This window comes from Mustela nigripes, chromosome 3 (genome assembly GCF_022355385.1).
Source record: "Mustela nigripes isolate SB6536 chromosome 3, MUSNIG.SB6536, whole genome shotgun sequence".
NCBI classification, from domain to species: Eukaryota; Metazoa; Chordata; class Mammalia; order Carnivora; family Mustelidae; genus Mustela; species Mustela nigripes.
Genome location: NC_081559.1, coordinates 178180255 through 178198773, shown reverse-complemented (window position 1 = coordinate 178198773; position 18519 = coordinate 178180255). Strand labels below are relative to the sequence as shown.

The following is an 18519-nucleotide window of genomic DNA, read 5'->3' as shown; positions in this document are numbered from 1 at the left end:
TGAAAGTAACAATTGATGAACATTTATTGAGGGAAACTCTGTGCCAGGCCCTCTGCTAAGCACTTGCATGATTTGTATCATTCTATTCTCACAGCAACACTATGAGAGAGCTGTTAGAATTATTTCCATTTTACAGATGAGAAAACAGGATCACACAAAGTAAATTTGCCCAAGGTTCCATTGTTACTAACTGGAAGATTCAAGTCAGAAATACTCTGGGGCACCCTGGGTGGCTCAGTCAGTTAAAGACTCTGCCTTTGGCTCAGGTCATGATCCCAGGGTCCTGGGATGGAGCCCCACGTCAGGCTCTCTGCTCAGCAGGGAGCCTGCTCCCTCCTCTCTCTCTCTGCCTGCCTCTCTGCCTACTTGGATCTATGTCTGTCAAATAAATAAATAAAATCTTAAAAAAAAAAAAAAAACAAAGAAAGAAATACGGACAGATGAACTCTGGAACATCCCTGACTCTCCTCTCTCGACCATCTCCCATCCAGAGATGTCATGCCAATGAAGAGCTAAATGAAATTACCAACACCAAAAACCCAGCTTGCCCCTCATTGATTCCTATCTCTAGTTTACAGAAGGCAGTTTGGACAGGCACCTTTTCCACAAAACTCTTCACCAGGACAGAACATTTATTACCTTGGAATTGCTCATCTAAAGGATAGAATGATGACATAGAAAACACTGGTTGGGTCTCAGAGGACCCTTGGCTGAACAGCAGCTTCACTCTTCTTTTTTTTTTTTCTAAACGATGAACTACATTATATTTCTCCAAATAATACAGACAATTTTTTTCCACTATCCATTACACTCAGCCTGAGAAGATACAACCAGAATCTTCAAAGATGATTCATCTTTGATACTTGTGTTTTATCCAGGCCTGGATACCCAGTCTTTACTAAGTTACTTAACTGCCCTGAGCTCCAGCTGCATTCATCTGGAAAACAAGTTGAAGAAATAACAGAACGACATGGGTAAAAGGCCTGTTATAGTTTCTGGGCCAGGGTCGCTCCAGTAACATTGGCCATGTGTGGGTTTTCTGGAAGGCCCAGGGCTGTCGGGGCCTTAAACTTTTTAATGATTTAAGCCTCTGCAGACTCTGCCTATGGAGCCGAAGCATCTGGAAACAATTCTAGGTGCTCTGGAAGAAAAGGAGGCCCCCAACCTAAACCAGATCAATTCAGCAAGGTCACCAACATGGAGAAAAGCATCCAGCGGGAGGTTGGAGGGACCAGAATAAAATGCTACCCAAGAAATATGAAGTGTGAACGCCCACCACAGCCTCATTCCCAGATGGCATTTTCTAACTCTTTCCAGAAAGGTTACCACAGAACCTGATGGTGCTTCACCATCAAGTAATTTGTCAGGTGTTTTTATGACACTGAAGAGTGCAGTATCTTTGAAGTAGGAAGAAGCAGATGTTCAGAAAAGGAAGGAATCGGTGGTGAGATTTAGAGGTTTTTTTTTTTTTTTTTAAATGGTCTTCATCTATTTTCTATATCGTTTATATCTGTACTCTCCTTTTCTTAAACAAAAAAAAAGTATAGGAAAAAACGTTGCATGCTTTTTTTTTTTTAAATAAGTTTTGTATTTTGAAATCTTCTTACATTTATAGGAAAGCAGTAAAGGTAGTATAGATAGTCCCCATCTACCCCGACACACCCTCATGTTAAGATAACCATGTGCAGTGGCATTGACATTGGTACCCCCAGCGATTTCAAATCTCACTTAGAGCTACAAGGAACTCCGTGAATGGACGCAAGAAGGAAACTATCCCTTGGAAGCCCAGTTTCCCAGGGAAGCATATTTCACTGTGAAATGATAAAAGACGTTTGTCCTTGTGGATGACAACGCTAGCTGCTTATCCAAAACCACTCTCTCTTTCTTCCTCCTTTATGACTTGCCCATGGCAGCAGTGTCCCTCAGTAAAAAACATTCGATCACTGATCGCCTTCTGTCAAGGGTGACCAGGTGACCCAGTTCTGACCCTCATGATGTAGGTGTAAGTGTTGAGAAGAGGCAACCTTTCTTAAACAAAAAGCCAAGTCTTACTAGGTGACCTCTCTCTGCCTTTCCATCTTTTCCCTGCCTACAGTACAGACAGGAAGTCTGGCGAACTCTAGGAATAGCCAAGCAGAAATGGATGGGGCCTTATCAACCTCTTGTCAGCCCAGGACACCCCCTTCCCCACCTCTCCCTGGAGCAGCTTCCTGCCTGAGGCAGACCTCTCTGTTCAACCTGTCATTATTATATTTTCTGTTATTTGTACCAAAACACAATCCTGATGCTGTTCCAAATGTAGGTCTGGAGACATGAAATCAAAAGCTTAAAAAAACAAATGCTTCCCATTTATTTGCAGCCCACACCTTACAACAAACTGCTTGACTCGAAGCCAAGAGGGATTTGACATAAAGTCATGCAGGCAGAAGATACGCCTTCCAGCCACTCGGCTCTGATTCCCCTGGGACGGAACTGCTTATGGACATTCCTTGGGCCTCAATTTTCACATCGGCAGAAAAGAAATTACAATAACCTCATCTTTTATCCATCGTAAGTGAAATTCATAAACATATGGGGACACACAGATCTCTGAAAGGCAGGTCACAATAATGTCAATGCACCATTAATAACTATACTGCTGCCAGCAAAAATCCAAGAGCCCACAAGGAAGAGCAGGAGTTTAAGCAAGTGCTCCTGAGCTTTGCGTTACTTACTGGATAAGCCCTTTCTGAGCAAAGAGGGAGCCTCCAAGATCAAAACCAGCCTAAGTGATGGCAGGCAACAGTTTCTGACTTGTGGAAATATTTAAAAATCAAAGAGAATATTTAAAAAACAGAAGAGAAAGAAAACATGATTGTGAAATCAGGGTGCTGGGAAAGAGAGAATTATTGTCGCCATTCCAGAAACTTCCACGGCCGGCAACCAGCTCTGTGGGGGTGTCCAAACTGGCATGGCAAAACAGAGATAACCAGGTGCTTCTTTGATGCAAATGTTCGGGTATTTAGCCACAGACAAAGATGTCTGAGATGGGGGCTGAAAAATGACAAACACATTCCCCAGGATACTGTCCTACCCTGTGATGGATTCAGAAAGCTCCAGAGCTTGGCTCTCTAGAATGACAGCCAAAGGACACATAGGCTTGCCAAGGACTTAAAATGTCGCAGAGTCCAAATTGAGATGAGCTCTGGATTTTTTTTTTATTATTATTATTATTATTATTTATTAGTATTAGTATTGGGGCTTGAATGGGGCTTGAACTCACAACCCTGAGATCAAGACATGAGCTGAGATTAAAAGTCAGATGCCTAACTGGCTGGGCCACCCAGACGCCCCTGCACTGAATTTTAAAAGACTGAGTAAGGAAAATAAGAACATTAAAGAGCTGATCGGTATCTGTCATGTTAACCATATTTTGAAATGATATTTTAGAGACGGTGACTTCACATAAGATTATTGTGATTAAGTTCACCTGCTTCTACTGTTTTTACTGTGGCTCTTAGAAATTTTAAAAGTACATCTATGGATTGCATTTATGGCTTATATCATACTCCTGTGGGAAACAGGAATCAGTCTAGAGTAGAGGCTGATATGCCATAGGAACAGACCAGCTAGCCACCAAACAAGTTCATGCCCTTATGTGTAGCACTTTGAGAGCTATCTGTCGTTACCCCGAGCTTCTGACAGCTGAGTGATCGAGGGTTCTCATGACCGCCGTCCCTTTTCCTGCCCCCCACACTATGTCCCCCATCCAGTTCCTTCATTTTGATGTGGAAGCACTTGATGTTCCCACTTGGCAGGAATCCTTCTTTGTGATTATGCTCTCGGCAACTGTCAAAGATGATTTTAGAAAGACAGGAGCCAGCCAGTGGGCCAAACCAACACCTACCCCTTCTCCCCAGGCATGGTGGCTTTGGTAGTTTCCAACTGGACTGAAACTGCAATCTCTCCAATAAGATGGAGAGAATATAGATCCCGATATGGAGGCCTTGCTTGGATAGAAGGGGGGGGGGCTCCTCCTTAGGTCCCATGTCAGCACTGGGACAGAGAAGAAAGTGAAAGGAATCTTTTTAGAGAAAAGCTAGAGAAAATGTGAGAGCCTTTAAAATTTTATGTCAGTTTTTAAATAATTTACATAAAAATTTTACAAAAAGATTACTCTCTAAATTTGACCAAATTTGGTTATGAACATTAATAAACACATGTTTTCCATTGTAATCTGGATGTGTGTGCCTATGTGTGTGTAATTCCTTCATAAATTTTAACTTAATACCGTTGCATAGTCACACCGATCAGAGTTGACATATGGTCAGTTTTACACCCAGCAATCACTCCCCAGTACAAATACGCTTTATTTGTATGCCCAGTACAAATAAGTTTACTTAGCCATTCCTAGCAGAATAGGGGAGGAGGCAGCTGGAGAAGGAACTGGGGGCCCAAACACAAAATGACAATCCAGACACACCGTCTGGGAGGGGAGGGTCAGCAAAGAGAAACTGAGTTAACGGGAGCCTGAGTGGGTAAGGATCCTGAGCCAGGCGTGGCTAGTTGGGGACTTTCTAGAGGCATGGCCACGAGAGACTGCAGGACAGCCGCAAGGATGAAATGCTGTGAGAAAAATCCTTATTAGTATCCAAGGAGAACCTGGGTCCCAGACATGAACCCTTCCTCCAATGCCTCAGTCTCCCCGTTGCAAGGGACTGCCACAAAAAACTCACTCAAGACCGACGCTGACTCAAGAGCTAGAAAAATGATCTGCGATGGAAAAGAGAATGGAGGCATTTCATTCCTTAAAGGAAGGCCTCTTAATGTTTTGTCCTACCCCCCTCCATTTTGGCTTGAGGACGATGGTCAAGCTCATGTCCATCAGTAGCCCAGACTTAACATCGTGGTGCTTCCTGAGCAGTAGAAGAGAGGAGGGGCGTATCATGATCAGCAACCTGAACTGTCAGTTCCACCCTGATACGCCTTTCTAATAAACCCGAGACCTCTACATGTCCCACTAGAGATGGCCACGGAAACCCAGCGAAGTCCTTAAATTACCACCAAACACCTAGCTGAGTAGTACTTAATACAAGATCGCATACCTTCCACATACTTCACCTGCACAGCGATGGTGTTGTTGAACTTCAAGACTTCCTCGTGCTGTTATAAGAATGCTGCACCTGGGTAAACTGAGGACTACGTATGGGCAGGACACTGGACGGCGAGCTGTCAGGAGCGAGGCAGGAATTGGAATTGGTAGGACCACAGGTTTCAAGGCCAAACACTGTCTGTGGCTAGATCAGTGTCTGTGGACCTGACAAGTTATACTAACGACAACTGAAGATGGAAATGTTTGCAGTTTTGGCACTGTTCACAAAAGCCCTCTGTTCCTTATGCATCATACTCTTTTGGAAAATTACATGAGATAAGGCTATCTTTCATTCCCTTCATACTTTCTAATAGTTAAGTCTCAGTGTGGCTACAGACCTGTTTTCCTTTAACCAGAATCAACACTGTAATGTGTGCCAGCGCATTAGCCCTTGACTTTACCAAGCAACCTTGCTCCCTTCTGTTTACATTGCAGCAAAATTCTGGCTGTGTACATTTTCCTTCTTACTTTGGATTCAGCTATAATAAAAAGTAAAATAGAGTCAAAGCACATCAGAAGGCACAGTGGGATAATTCCCCAAAATTCCAAATTGAGAAAATGAAATGGTTTTATTAGATTGTGGCTGTTCATAAAGATTATGCTTGAAAGAACTATTAAAAGTAGATTGAGGAAAATATTCTCCCCAAGCTTCCCCCCCCCCATTCAGAGTTTATCATTTAGAAGCGAAGAACGGTCATACTAGTTGCAAATCCTACAACACGGTCATCTAAAGCAGCAGGGACAACAATACCAAATGCACTGATTTGAGGGGGAAGGATTAAAGGAACTAACAGTGGTTAAGAACAGCCTGTCTTGTGTGGATCACTGGGAGTTACAGGCAAACAATGAATCAGGGAACCAAGGAAGTACTGTATGGGGTCTATCAAAGCCCAATTAAAACAAATAAACAAAAGAAAAAAAAAAAAGCCTATCTAACACTTTTGCCTGCCTTAGCGCTCATTTCCCTGTGCTGACAGAACTTTCAACTTTTTTTTTTTTTTTTTGGTGACCAACAGCCCTCTCCTCCTGGTGAGTCTGTCAGTCAAAGGGTTCCGCTCCTTTTGGATGAAGCCGTGGGCATGTGACCTAGTTCAGCCAATCAGAATCTCTCTGGAGTTGAGCTTGGAGCTGGTTCCCAGGCGGTGGGTGGCTGGAAGACATGGCCCTTTAGTCACAGGTTCCTGGCACCTGGATCCCCAAGTGGTGCTCTAGTTCTTCAGGCATCTGGTTTTTCAATGTTTCCTTTCACTGTCGGATAGCTCTGCCATATGTTTAAAGCCAATGCTGACTGGGGCTGCTCACACTCAAAGAACAGGGCATAAATACTCAGCCCTGTGCCCTGCAAATGGCAAGGCCTCAATTTGGGGTCATTACTGTCATCCGTTCATTGAACACTTTTTTACTGAACAGTTACTACACAAATGCCAAGCCGTTGGGGATACAAAGAGAGAAAACAAATGGTCTGCCCTTAAAGCACTTACATTCTAGTTAAGGGTAAAGAAAGATGAAGATATTGACTGGGTACCATTTGTAATAGAAAAATCTTCATTTTCTGGAGGCAAGAAGTGACCAAAAGCAAAAAGCAAGAAAATGTGAGTAGGAGAGTCTTGACAAGGACAGGAAGGGAGGGTAGGCCGGCAAGGGTAGGTTGCCATTGACAAAGACTTTCTCTGTGTTCTGACTTTGTAGCCAGGTTCCCCTGCACTTGATCTTAGCCAAAAGGCTGAGAAGGGATAGCCAGGTTCCCCTGAACCTTCTTTTTGATTAGGCCTTGACCTTGGCCCGCCATCCCGTCTTTGGCTTGCTTAGCCAGCCCAGTCTTGCGAAGAATCCTGCTAAGTCACTTTAGTGAGAACCTTCACCCACCACAATGCCCAATCACTCTTGATATCTGACAAGTTTCTCATCCTCCATCTTTGATGTATAAGTCCTTGGCCTACCTTTCCGAAGAATTCTCTTAAATTGGTTTAGCAGGAATCCCCCTACCCTGGATGCCCCCTATTAATACATTTCCATCCCCTGATCACCTTGTCCAGTGGCTACAAATCCCCACTAGTCCTTGTGACATTCAGAGTTGAGCTCCACCTCCCTCCCTCACTGCAATAGTCTTAGGGCAAGTCTTCCTTACTGTTTTAATAACGGCAGAAGACTTTTTTTTTCTGCAGGATCCCTCAGTCTTGGGCAAGTTGCAATCTTGCTTTTGGCCTCAATCTTCAAGGCCATTTTTCTTCCTTTCTTCCTCCCTCCTCCCCATCTCTCTCTCTCTCTCTCATTCTTTCCTTGGCCAGGCTATTCTAGGCTTAGGCTGAACTCTATCAGTGATCTTAATTACTGGAAAGATTGGGTTCATTGTTGTCTCGATCTGGCACTTAGCTTCCTGTGTGGCAGATTCCAAGCTCCCTCTTCACGGCTGTCCGAGTGAATGTCTCAGCTACCGTCTTCCACTGGAGAAGGGGATAATCCCAACTCTCCCCCAGCAACTGGGAGGACTGAAAAGATAATATACATAAACCTGCTTTGGGAACTGCAAAATGTTATATAAATATACGCTCAAAACAAAAAGAAAAAGAGAGAGGGCTTGATGAAGTGTTGAAATTGCTGAAGTGCTCTGACTAAATCTCTAAAAGAGGAAATTATACGCCTGGACAGAGCAGCAGGAGCCTGATTATTCCAGGTCAGCCGCTGCAGCTGTGAGCAGCTGACCCATGTGATTATCTGGTTTCTAGCTCCCTCCATGTAAGGCAAAGTTAGCTGGAGAGCAGCTAGAGCATAGGCAGATACTTTACGTGAGCAGAGAAACGTGTTCATCACATTTGTGAAGGCTGCACAAGAATCCCAAGGTGTCCCAGCATTGTTTGGAGAAAGGGAATCATCTATGTTATGAGCTAACCATTTTTATGGCTAAAACATCTGCCAGGCGCTATGTGCCAAAGCAATAAAAGTGGGGGAATTACAGAGCTTCCAATGGGTCCGGTCCTATTTAGTGGTAAGAGCCAGATTGTCTGGATTTCAATCTTGAATCTGCTGTTTACCAGCTCTTGTCTTCCGCAAGTTACTTAACCTCATCTTTTTTTTTTTTTTTTAAGATTTTATTTATTTATTTGACAGAGAGAGATCACAAGTAGGCAGAGAGGCAGGCAGAGAGAGAGGAAGGGAAGCAGGCTCCCTGCCAAGCAGAGAGCCCGATGTGGGGCTCGATCCCAGGACCCTGGGATCATGACCTGAGCCAAGGCAGAGGTTTCAACCCACTGAGCCACCCAGGCGCCCCTTAAGCTCATCTTTAAGAGGGGAAGAATTATGATACCTAACAGAGTCAGGGAGAGGAATGAGTCCATGAGGAGAGTGACTAGAAACAGTGGCTGGCACATGGTAGGGCTCTATAAATTTAAACTGTTATTTCCCGTCGATCAGATCGCATACAATAGCTGGCGTCTGGGGCCCCTAAGAAGTAGGCATTGTTCGGAAAGCTTTGCCAACCACTCTTCATGGAAACCTCACGGCAGCTCTGTGCTGGGGTTCCCACGGCAGCCCCGATCCAGGAGGGCTTGCTGGTGGGCCCGGTCTGAGGCTCGAATCTGGGAACTTGGCTTCTGGAAAGTTCCCGAAGTTACTGACTAATAAGGCAACTTTACCCACTTGGTACACCGCACACCGCTATACCAGCCTGCCTAGATTGTTTGTACAAACACTGTGATTTACGGAGAACACGTGCCTTCCTTCTGCGACTCTGCAGTGCGGGTAGTCGCGCCGGGTCACACGGGCAGAGTGTCCCTCCATGAGCGGCCCCCAGCGAAAACCTTGTCCTTGAGTCTCGAGTGGGCTCCGGCGGGACAGAGGCATTGCCCGTGTGTTAGGGCAAGTCCCTGCTGGACGAAGGAGCCAGATCTGCATGGTTCTAGGAGGGAGGACAGAGAAATCCTGCGCCGGGCTTCTCCAGTCAGCACCTGAGGTGTCTTTCCCCACAGCGATCCTTCTCTGGGTCCTTTCACCGTAATCAGTCTTCGCCGTGAGGCGGACTTTATGCTGAATCCTTCCAGTTCATGTGTGAGATCATATGATCTTCCCCACAGAGCGAGTCAGTAACTCTCAAAAGTGGATAATGTGACTCTAATTTCATAAATCTAAAAGCCTCAGGAATGAAAGACTTGAGAGGTTGACAGGGTCACTCCGTAGGTGGAAAAGCGGGGACCTGATCCTGTCTCCCGAGACAAGGTTCATGCCACTGTATCAGGCGGCCACACCCAGGTGCATACATCCTGAGCCAAGGAAAATGTCTAAGGCACAACACCTAGTAGTTACTGTTAGCTATGCGCCCTTGGGGAAAGAGCTTAAAGGCTTTGCACTTCTGAATTCTTCACTGTAAAACTGGAATAATAAGAACGATGCAATGTCACAGAGTTGCTGTGAAAATGAAATAAGATTTTATATATATATCTTGTATATGTGACGCATACACACATTAAATATACAGTATAGTGGTGCCTGGGTGGCTCAGTGGGTTAAGCTTCTGCTTTCGGCTCAGGTCATGATCCCGGGGTCCTGGGATCGAGTCCCGCATGGGGCTCTCTGCTCAGCAGGGAGCCTGCTTCCCCCTCTCTCTCGGCCTGCCTTTCTGCCTACTTATGATCTCTACCTGTCAAATAAATAAATAAAATCTTGATTACAGAACACATCATCCACCATTCATAAATGAAGCTAGTTAGAATTTCATGGGGGGCCTGATTTTTTTGTCTGTTGGTTTCAGTCTAAGGAATCACATTTATCCAGAAACCTTCTGCTCAAAGCCTAACATCGGTCTGTCTTTAATGGTTCGCCTGTGAAGTTAATTATTAGCTAGAGAACGCAGTGCTTTACATAAGACACTGACTGGCACAAGACACTAACTGTCATTAGCTCTAAAAGGCACATACAAGGTGGCCATATTTTCATAACTCAAATATGGAACCTGTTATCTAGCGATGGACTCCTGGACCGGGAAACTGGGCTCCCTTGGAAACTCTGACGTCTCCAGATAGAGAATATTCAGTCCTCCTGAAACTCCGGAAAGCAAACATCTGGGGGTTCATATTTGCTCTCGGTAATGCCTTCTTTTATCCTTTACATTGCAACTTCATGCTGATAGCATTACAAAACTACAATGTAGTTGATGTATAATTACTAGCTCTTGGGAAATCATTTGGAAACAATTCCTGGCACCTTCTCTCTTCTCTCTGAAGATGTTACAGTATCAGTCACTAAACTGTAGTATAAGAGGCTAGTTTTCTCTGGTACTTGGTATCACCAAGTTTTCCATCTATAGCAAAGACAACAGCACTAACTCTAATCCAAATACACCGTTTTTCACTGTGGATAGCCCCATACTCCAACCAACTCTGAGTTCACACTTATTAGCAAATATCCTTTTAGATGTTACTACCCGAGTGGCCTCAGATGAAATCTTTAGCCTGCTGGGGCCTTGGTTTCCTTTTCTGTAAAACAATGATAATAACACCTGCCTTATCGTCAACAATCCTATATTGGACACTTAGAAGTTTGTTAAGAAGAATGACCTCACGGTTGCTGTTCTTACCACAGAAAAATAAATTTAACCATAACAACAAAAAACATATCTGTCTCGGGGCACCTGGGTGGCTCAGTCCGTTAGGTGTCTGCCTTTAGCTCAGGTCATGTTCCCAGCATTATGGGATCAAGCCCCGCATCGGGTTCCTTGCTCATCGGGGAAACCTGCATCTCTCTCTCTCTCTGCCTGCTACTCCCCCTGCTTATGCTCTCTCTCTCTGTCAAATAAATAAATAAAATCCTAAAAAACAAAGACAAAAACAAAAACAAAACATATATGCCTCAAAGAGTTTAAGAGGTTTAAATAAGCCAGTATTGGTGAAATCATTAGAACAGTGCTTGCCACAGGGTATAAAAGAAATAAATGAAATGTCCAGTACTTCCTCTGTTTGCTAATTGCTTCTATAGCCATATTCAAGTCCCAACAAGACTCTAAGATGTCTAAGGCTGGAAACCACACTGGCACCCTACTTTCTACCCAACTTCCCACCCCCAATGAGCTTAGCACAGCAGATGACATAGGAGGCCATCAGTAAATGGTTGTAGTCCTGGCGGGGTTACTGAGGAGAAACCCCCTGGAATATAATGAGTGGCTTGAGGGCCTCTTTGGCCACAGCCTCTGTGCCAATGGGTTTTAAAACACTTGACCCCAGCACACAGTAATGATGTGTATGTGGCAAATCAATATGCACCTGACTATGTCCAATGTTTGTATCATTATCTCACTGAAATCAAAGTTTTACAAAACAATACTTAATGATATTACATAGACTATGCTTCTGATATTCTTTTTGATTCATAAAAATGTACTTTTTATTTCATTAAAAAATAAACAACCTGTCTAATATCAATCCCCCTTCATGCAAACAGCTCTTGTGTGTCCTAATTAAATCCAGTCCAGTGCACCTCAAGGTTTGATGTGCATTCAAACCACATGGGGGTCATGCTAAAATGTAGATTAGACTCAGCAGGAATTGGTAGGCTCAGAGATTCTGTGTTTCTTTCATGCTCCCATGGTGACACTGTACAGTCCCTGGCCCATACTTTGGGGAGTAGTCATGCTGGGAATGGCTCTCTAAATTGATTTCACAGCCCACTAAAAGGTTACAATCTGCAGCTGTGAAACACTGCTCCAAATAATTCTGAGTCTTTCACCTCTATAATTCCATTATTATCTCTAACCTTGGGATAGAAATCCCAGGCCTGTGTGGAAGTAGGGAAGTAGGGAATTCACAGGCAGAATGACTCAAGTAGGGGCGCCAGGGTGGCTCAGTCAGTTAAGCTTCTGCCTTCAGCTCAGGTCTTGACCCCAGCATCCCAGGATCGAGTCCCACACCGAGCTCCCTACTCAGCAAGGGGCCTGCTTCTCCCTCTGCCTGCCACTTCTCCTGCTTGTGTGTGTGCTCTCTTCTCTGACAAATAAATAAGCACATAAATAAATAAATAAATAAATAAATAAAAGAATGACTCAAGTCTGACCTTTCCTATTAACTTTTAGGCTGATGGTTCCCAGCCCCTTCCTCTCTGTTCAGAGCCTACACCTTGCTGCTGTGTTAATACACTGAGCACTTATTAAGATCAGGGCATTGAACTGAGTGGTTCACATCAGCCACATTTATTCTTACAACCTCCTGTGTAGATATTCCCATTTTAGAGATGAGAGAAGGCAAGTAGCTATAACTGGTGGAGTTGGGATTCCAGAGCCTTTGTTCTTGCAACAGCCAGCCTCCGGGATGGCTCAGGCGGTCTTTGCCTCCTGGTACTCCCACCCTTGCATAGTCCTCTCTCACCGAATAGGGCTGACCTGGTCACCAGTGGAGTCCTGAGGACATGACAGTGTGTGATTTCCAGGGCTCACTTAGAAGATACGGCAGTTTTGGTCTTGTATCCTCTTAGGTTCTCCCTCCTCAAGAATGGCCAGGTCTCCATGTCCTAAAAACTCTCTAGCAGCCTTATGAAGAAGTCCAGACAGCACTGGATGGAACCTTTCTGCCAACGTCAGCACCAACTTGTGAGGCACACACGGGGCCACCTGTGGAGGCCAATCCTGTAGCCGGCCAGGCCTTCAATGATGGTAGCCCTCGACTGACATCTTTGCAATCTCACAAGAGACGCCACCCCAGAACCACCCAGCTAAGCCTCTCCTAACCTGATGACCCACAGAAACTGCAGGAGGTAATAAACATTTATTATTGCTTTATAGCTTTTATGTCTGGGGTAATTTCTGATGCAGCAATAGATAACTAATGTCGTTCTTAACTGATAGGTTATGCCATCATCATTATGAGTCAGCCCTAAAAGGAAAGTCACACTCTTACAAGGCCTTTTGGATGAATCCTTCACTGTGGTGGTTTGCACCGTGGTTCAGCAAATGGTACCCTCCCCTTGCTCCCAACTTGGTGAGAAATATCTACTTCTCATCTGGACTGGACCCAGTGACTTGCTGTAACCAATCGGACACATGTGCTGGGGATGTTACATCGCATCTGATCAGGTTTTTGGAGATGCTGTAAGGATCCACCTGTCCTCTTTAAGCTTCCGGCCTCATCTATAAGAACAATATATCCCAGGGAGTAAATGTTCCTTTAGCCTGGGTCCCAGCACGAGAACGCACGGCCAGCGCAGCTGAACCTGAGCCCAGTTTGGAGACAGGCTAAGCGGAGCCCAGGCCCATGCAGAGGAACAACAAAACCATGAGTGAGAATCACACACGTGCCATTGTAAGCCACATGATTTTAGGGTCGTCCGTGACCTCGGCGGAAGCCACCCCGCACACTCACCATGTTGTATGATGCCGTGTTCCATGAGCCGGTGGCAGAGCTGCTCGGCCTCCTTCCTTGTGGTGGCCTCGCCTTCCTGGACCAGCCAATCCAGGAACTCAGACGCCATGAAGGTGCGCTCATACTTGACCCCTTCCTCTTCCCTGGGCTGCAGCAGCGTGTTTTCAGGGCTCATCAGCCTGGGAGGAAGGAAGGGAAGAAAAATAAGCCTACAGGGAGGGAAAATTGCTCCTTTGAAATCCCACATCCTATGTGTCTGCAAAGTCTCACAGCCAAGTTGTTAGACAGATGTGGCCATCACGTGGTGTCACACATGTCACTTCTAACAGAAGGACCTGCTTCAGGAGTGAACAAGATGCATTTTCTCCTGGTAACTGAGAGAAAAGGAAAACAAAACAAAACAAAAACTGGTGGCGTGCCTGGCTGCCTCTTAGGGCACACAACTATTGATTGTTGTAAGTTCAAGCCTCACATTGGATATAGGAATTTCTTAAAAAAAGAAAAGAAGAGAAGAGAAAAGAAGAGACAAGAATAGGAAAGAAGAAAAAAAAAATAAAATAAAAACAAAGCCCTGGAAATGTAATCCGAAACCCACAGTAGCAGACTGCATTCCATTTAGGTACCTTGAAAAGGGCAATTTATGGACCCAGCCTTTCTAAAAAGGTTAGTATTTCTTTCCTCAAGGAGTTATTCAGTTTCCCAAACCACTGGGCTTACAAGACAACTATCACAGGTTGAATACTTGTGTCCCCTCAAAATTCATATACTGAAATGTTGATGTTCAGTGTGATAGTATTGGGAACAGGGATCTTTGGGGGGGTTATTTCATAGGATAAAGCCCCCCACGATAGGATTACTGCCCTTGCAAGAAGAGACAGAGATCTTGGCTCTGCCTTCTTTCTTGACGAGGACATGAGAAGACTGTCTGCAAACCCAGGAGAGGGCTCTCACTAGACCCCAGGTCTATGCGGCGCCTTGATCTTGGACTTCCCGGCTTCCCAGCTGTGAGAAATAAGAGTTTATTGTTTAAGCCACCCAGTCTGTGACATTTGTTCCAGCAGCCTGCGCTGACGTAAGCCACTCCTTCACAATACCCCCGTTCCCACAGAACTTGTTTCTCACGCCTCCTTCTCCGGCGTTCTCCAACTGCCCTCGCTTCTGTCCTCACCACACCTCCCGAAAAACTCCCACAGGGGCTGGAGTATTCTCCCTTGCATCCATATACGATGGGCATTTTGAAGATCCCCATTTGAGCTGGTGTTAAGAGCATTAGATGCTACTGAACATTTCCCTCACGCGGAGGAGCATCACCGTGTCCTGCTTTCCCTCTTGTCCCTCTCTTCCGACCTCCTTCTCGGCTATCTTTGTATTGCCTCCTGCTAATCTCCCTGGACTTTAAAGGCTGGAATCTCTTGAGATTCGGTTCCCCAAATACCTCTTTTCTTCTTGCTTAGTCTCTCAGGGAAGTTCATTCAACCTCCTGGCTTCAATTGCCATCCATGTCCCAAGGATCTCCAACATTATGTTTCTGGATCAGGCCTATATTCCCAACTCTGGACCTCTGGATCCATACAGACATCTCAAAGACCTCAACATCAACAAACCCAAACCTGAACCCAGGTTCTTCCTCCAAACCTGGTCCTGTGCCAGTGAGTGCTTCCATCATCCTGCCAGAAAACAAGGCAGTATCTTCAATGCCTCCATGTTCCTCATTACCCCCCATTCAGGCAGTCATATGAATTGTGATTATTATATCCCAAATCATACTCACAGATCTAGGCCTTCCCCAATGCTCTAGAGTGAAATGCTGTCACTACTTTAGTCCATAACACGGACACTTCTAACCCAATTACAATGGTTTCTTCATTAGACTTTACTATGTACCCCCTCCTGTTTGCAACCCAACCTCAAGCATCTAAGTTCAGACACAGCAATTAAATTTATCTTTTTCAAATTCAAACTTGATAATGTTTCAATGTTCCTACTCCTGCTGAAAATACAATTTGGTTGCTTTGAGGCTAAACATTGAAATCCTTTATATGGCCTCTAATGCATGCATGATCTTTCCCTCTATCCCTTTAGGACCATTTTCACCTCTGACCTCATGTGCTTCAGAGATGGTCTTCTTATAGCTCTTCAATATATCATACATTATCTGCCACAGGGCCTTTGAATATGTTATTCTTGCAGCTGGAATGGTCTCCCCCACCTTTCCACTCTTCTACTCCTTAAGACTATTTGACTCCTTATCCTTTGTTATCTCTGCTATCCTTGGGTCTCCATTAGGCCATCTCATTGCTCTCTGTACAATCTGTCATTATCAGATTAAAGACTACTGTCTCTCTACTCAATTATAAGGTCCACTAGGTTATGGACCACGTTTCCCCACAAAACTTTGTTCAATGGAAAACTGAATCCCATAAAATACCAAAACCATTGTGTCATCTTCCTCTTTTAGAACGATTCCTGATAAGTTCCTGTCTTCTGCATGAACGTTTCTTTCTTTTAAAAACCCTCATTTTCTTTTCAAACTAACAATAATATGCAACACAAGTTGTACCGTTTCACTCTAGAGCAGGACAAAACCTTAGAGATCACAGTAATCCAACCCCCTCTTCATCCACACGAGAAAAATGTTACTCTCTAATACAACATTATATGTCAATCATATCTGAATTTCCAAAATCTAATTCTCATCCATATGAGAAAAAACTGAATGACGGCACTCAATGTTGCGGGTAGGAAACTTGCTCAGGGCCATGCTAAGAAGCAAGTTATACATATTTATAAATCATTTCATTTGGAGTAATTGAACCTCCACACCTGAAGGTCCATTCACAGTATATGCTTTTTCAGTGCTTTCAGCCCAATTCTGCTGTGGAAAGGATGCTGGGCTAGGAATTTGAAGACTTAAATTTAGTCGGAATAGAGCACTTGGGTGTGAGATTTAAAACAAGCCACTTTTCTCTGTTTCAGCCTCCTTTTTCTTGGGAGTAGAATGCCATTTTCACCCATGATTGGGGAAATCATCCCTGAGTGTGAATGAAACAACTCTACAGTTCAAAAGACGAGGTAGATGCAATAAGTTACACTACTTAATCAATCATGGTGTCTATCCCAGGGCAGGATGGATTTGTGCCCAACAGCTATGAAGTGACAAGAGAAACTCCTTGGAACTCCCTCTAGGCTTCCCAGCAGAATCTTCAGAGTCCTGTTATATGGAAGTCATAGCCAGGCGCAGGATTGGGAATCTAGAATTCCTTCCCTGTTGACAGTCTCCATTTAAGACATACATGGACCCGCCTGGCTTTTATCTCTCTTTATAATACACTGTCCCTTCTAGCTCAGCGATTTTCCTTTTGGGTGTGCAGAGGACAAGTGGAAAGGGTTTACTAACCAGAAACATGACCTGCCAGACCTCTAGAGCTCCTGCTAAGTCGCTGGCGGCCTCTGGACAAGTGGCTGGCTAGCCCCCATTGCCAATGTGAGCTTTAGGAAAGAGACCAGCTAGCAGGCCTGCCTGCACTGACGCAGCTTGCCATGTAAAACATGCCCCCACCAGCCTTAGTTCTTCCTCATTTCATTTCTTTTTAAAATCAAATAATGTCCCTATACACGTTCCCCTCTAAGAAGAATACTTTCACAGGACTTGACTTTGGTACTAATATGTGGTCATAGAGTTAAGGCAAGACTGACTACTTGTTACTGTGTTTTGCCATGTAGCAAGCTATCCTCAAAGCTGGCGGCTTTTAAACAACCATCATTTCATTGTATCTAAGTATTCTGTGGGTTGCCTGGGGCTCAGCTGGCAGTTCCTCTGTCACTCTTGCTAGGGGTCACTCATGAACTTGTAGGCAGACGGTGGCTAGGACTCGGTGTCTGGTGCTGCCACGCTCCTCAGTCAACAGAGCATCTCCGTCCAGTGAGGCAGCCTGGATGTTGAGATGCAGAGCCCAAGAGGGAGGGGGCAGACACTACCAGAACTAGTCTGTGGTTTTTATTGAAACCTAATCTACTTACCATACAATGAATCCGCTTAACATGTATAATTCAACAGTATTTATACACAGAGTAGACAACCATCACTACAATCCATGTTAGAACATTTCCATCACCCCAAAAGGAAACCCCATCACAATGACTTCCTCACTTCCCCACTGCCCCATCCCTAGGCAAACACTAATCTGCATTCTGCATCTACAAATTTGCCTGCTCTACACAGTTCATAGAAATCATATGATACATGGCCCTTTGTGACTGGTTCCTTTCATTTAGCATAATGTGTTTGAAGTTCATCCATTCTGGAGTATATATTAATATTCTATTTCCTCCACAGTATGACCAAATAATATTCTGTCCTATGGATATACTACATTTTTGCTCATCCATGCATCACTTAATGGACATTTGGGTTGTTTCCATTTTGGGGTTCTTGGAATAATGCTGCTATGAATATTCATATAGGATTTTTGTGTAGACATATGTCTTTGTGTACTTCTAAGAGTAGAATTGTTGGATCACTCTGGTTACTGTTTAACCTTCTGGGAAACTGTCGGATTGTTTCCATACTGGTTGCGCCATGTTCAGTCCCACCAGTGAAGTGTGAGGGTTCTAATTTCTCCCCATCCTCGCCAGCAGTTGATACCACCCATACATTTTTCTGAGTGCCGTCCTAGCAGGTGTGAAGTGGTATCTCACTGTGGTTTTGATTTCCATTTTCCCTGATGATTAATAATATTAAGCATATTTTCATGTACTTATTTCTTCATGTGTACATATTTGGGAAAATGTCCATTCAGATCCTTAGTTCATTTTTAAAATTAGGTTACTTGTCTTTTTACTTTTGAATTTTCAATGTCTCTTATATAGGCAGGATGCAAGTTCGTTATCAGAAATATGATTTGCCAATATTTTCTCCCACTCTGTGGGTTGGCTTTTCATTTTCTTCACCGTATTGCTTGTAACCCCAAAGTTTTGAATTTTGAAGTGGTCCGAATTCTCCATTTTTCTCTTTTTGTCCCTTATGTGTTTGGTATCACAGCTAAGAAA

General features: G+C 44.3%; 1 protein-coding gene across 1 annotated transcript in view; it reads right to left on the bottom strand.

The window, feature by feature from the left end:
* The window catches only part of DEPTOR (DEP domain containing MTOR interacting protein), a 131919-nt gene that overhangs the window by 49004 nt on the left and 64396 nt on the right, over positions 1 to 18519 (bottom strand). The window contains exon 4 of the mRNA XM_059395088.1: positions 13471 to 13649. Coding sequence (XP_059251071.1) covers positions 13471 to 13649 — 179 coding nt within the window. The remainder of the gene's footprint in view (positions 1 to 13470; positions 13650 to 18519) is intronic.